We start from the raw sequence: 2,748 nt of genomic DNA, 5'->3' as shown, positions 1-2,748 counted from the left end.
TGCGGGGATGTGGACTCGGAGAATTTCAGTGATGGTGAGGAGGGTGGAGTCAGCCTCAGAACTGTTTGCACTTACTCCGAAGTGGAAGGGATGGGGTCCCGCTAGTGGGGGGGCCCAAGAGGACAAAACCTAACGTTTGGCAGTGACTCCACGGGCTCGGCCGCGGTCAGGCGCGGGGCTCTGTGAGGGACATGAGTTGTTCCCTTGGAGAAGAAGTGTAAGCGGAGTCCGCGGCTCTTCCTCCAAATCTCAGCAGGGTCGGCCAGCCTCCCGGTTCTGTGAGCGAAGTTTCTGCTGAGCTGGAGGCGGGCAGAGTTCTGCCCTGCCCTCCAGGCACCAAGCTGGCCCGAGCTAGTGGGCAGCCCCCACACTGACCCCGCAGGAGGGAAGACCCTTTATGATTTCAGTTCTGCACACTTGCACGCAGGGGTGAGGCTCTGTCTCTGGAGGCAGGGCTGGCTCCGTTGATCCCGGAGACACGGACACCATTCCAGGATTGGTGGAAACCCAAAAGTCCAGTTGCCAAAAACGTGCACCGTTTTATCCAGCGGACCTAAAATCGCTGGATGGGTCTGTCTCTCAGGGCAATGAGGTCATTTGCTGTGTGCACTTTATTTTCCTAATGTGCTTTCTGGGCAGATGGTGACTTCACGTTCCTCTGGACATGGCTGTGCTTGGTTGGGCTGCGGTGGGCGTTGGGATTACTACGTAGGAGGACCACAGTATTGGTTGACAGGCTTCACGGTAAAGCGACAAAAAGATCTACGATTTGAGGAGACCCGTGGGGGGAGGGGAGTTTAAGTGGCAGTCAGAAGTTAAGACCGTCTGTTGCTTAAATGCCGAGGTTTTCTGTTCTTGCCCATGTCAGCAGGCATGAGAAAGAAAACCTGGGAGGTTTCAGAAACTACTCGGTTCTTGGAAAAGAAATGCAGATATGTTTATTTACATACTCTTAGCATCTCCTTTGTCTCCGGTCGTTCTCTGGAAAAGAAGGGGAAAAAAGCCCTAAGGTTCAAGGAAATTGAAACCAAATTCTACCTGTTGAGGAGTCTGTCAGGCTCCGCTGCCCGGCAGCTCCTCCCCCCACCCACTGGGGCTCGCTCTTCCCGGGTGAGGAAGTGGAGCCTGGGAGGAGAGAGTGTTCCCCGAGCCCCAGGGGAGTGCACCTGCCCTGGGCGCGTCCCACGGAGAGCACGGAATCTAGCTGGACGCTGGGTTCTCCAGCCAGCCTCAGAGAGGCCTGTGTTCCTGTCACCTAGAGCCGCAGGCCGTCACCACATGGGGCTGGCCCCTGGGTGGCAGGGTGCTGGGGACCCCAGGGGTGGTAGATTCTGGACCAGACAGCGGCTCAAGCATCCCCTCCCGGGAGGGAAACCCTAGCACTGCTTGCTGATGACCTACCAAGGGCTCCCCCGTAGCCACCCCCATCCCCACCATCCTGGAAAAGGACCCCAGACAGCGTCTGGCTCCGCATCCAAATCCCAGTGACACAGCAGATGGCCCAGCACGGGCACGGGCGTCAGCGCGCCGGTCGCAGAGGCGGCTAGGGAGGGGGTCCTTCTCAGGGATGGAGGGCTCCGGCCCGCGTGGGGTCTGTGCAGCTCCTCTGGGCGCCCCAGCCCCTGCGTGGACAGTGACAGATGGGACCAGGGCACCGGTGGCACACCACCAAACATGCCCAGAGCCAGGGGACCTAGCTGGCCTCTGAGGGGAGCTGGTTTTGCCTGGTGGCACGAGGCAGCGCTGGGATCAGAGGCCCTGGGGCTTGTCACCTGCAGATTGCTGCCCCCACCTGGCGCCTGGGACTCAGCGGGGCGTTGGGTGGGGACAGAAGCGCTGGTCCCCAGGCCCAGGAGGCTGCCTTGGGGTAGCCTGCGGGGTCGGAGGTGCGCCCCCTGCTGGTGGACAGTATCAAGCCCTGCCCGCTGGGCTGGGAGAGGCCTGCGCTGCCCCGCCTTGTGCAGTCGGCACATTCCAGTGTCTTTATTTATTTTTGTAAGTTCACTTAACTTGAGAGAGAGAGAGAGGGAAAGAGGATGCCATGCAGGCTCCAGGCTGTCAGCATAGAGCCCGACGTGGGACTTGAAGCCCCAGCCATGAGACCATGACTTGAGCCACCCTGGCACCCCCAGATTCCATTTTAGAAAGCGGGCTTCCTGGGCCGCAGTGACTGCCCTCTGCTGCCAGTACCTGGGGTTTCAAGGTTCTTTGGAATCGCTGAATGACATCTCCACTTAGCCGTGGCTCGGTGGCCGCGGTCAGGTTTTGAAAAGACCGCTGACTGTGGGTGGCCGTCACATCTGCGTGTCCCTTGCACTTTTCAAGGAAACAGCAGCGAGTCGGAGGAGGAGCACAGTGCGGGGAGCATGCAGGGCCAGCCCTTCCCCAGTGCACACCGGCTGCCTGACACCAAGCTCCAGCCCCTGCACACCAAGATGGATGTCATCAAGAAGGGCCACGCCAAGGACAGCCAGCGCTACAAGCTGGACTACGAGTCCCAGAGCACCGACACCCAGAACTTCTCCTCCGAGTCCAAGCGGGAGACGGAATATGTGAGCGCCCTCCTCTGTCTCCTCCGCCTCCTCCCTTCTCCACCTCCTCCCTCCTCCCTCCTCCCCCCTCCTTCCCCTCCTGCTCCTCCTTCCTCCTTTCTCCTCCCCCTCCTCCCTCCTCCCCCTCCTACTCCTCCTCCCCTGCTGCTTTCCCTTCCTCCCCCTTCCCCCTCCTTCCCCTCCCCCCTCCTCCCCT

General features: G+C 60.4%; 1 protein-coding gene across 1 annotated transcript in view; it reads left to right on the top strand.

Annotated features, from left to right (window-relative positions):
* Positions 1-2,225: 2,225 nt before the first annotated feature.
* IGFBP3 (insulin like growth factor binding protein 3) overlaps positions 2,226-2,748 on the top strand; it is a gene marked incomplete at its 5' end in the record, with an annotated part of 3,341 nt that continues 2,818 nt past the window's right edge. The window contains one exon of the mRNA XM_040455024.1: positions 2,226-2,552. Coding sequence (XP_040310958.1) covers positions 2,226-2,552 — 327 coding nt within the window. The remainder of the gene's footprint in view (positions 2,553-2,748) is intronic.

Source organism: Herpailurus yagouaroundi, unplaced genomic scaffold (genome assembly GCF_014898765.1).
Source record: "Herpailurus yagouaroundi ecotype Mexico unplaced genomic scaffold, PumYag 214, whole genome shotgun sequence".
NCBI classification, from domain to species: domain Eukaryota; kingdom Metazoa; phylum Chordata; class Mammalia; order Carnivora; family Felidae; genus Herpailurus; species Herpailurus yagouaroundi.
Note: the sequence above shows the minus strand (reverse complement) of the source record. Positions and strands in the feature narration are given on the sequence as shown.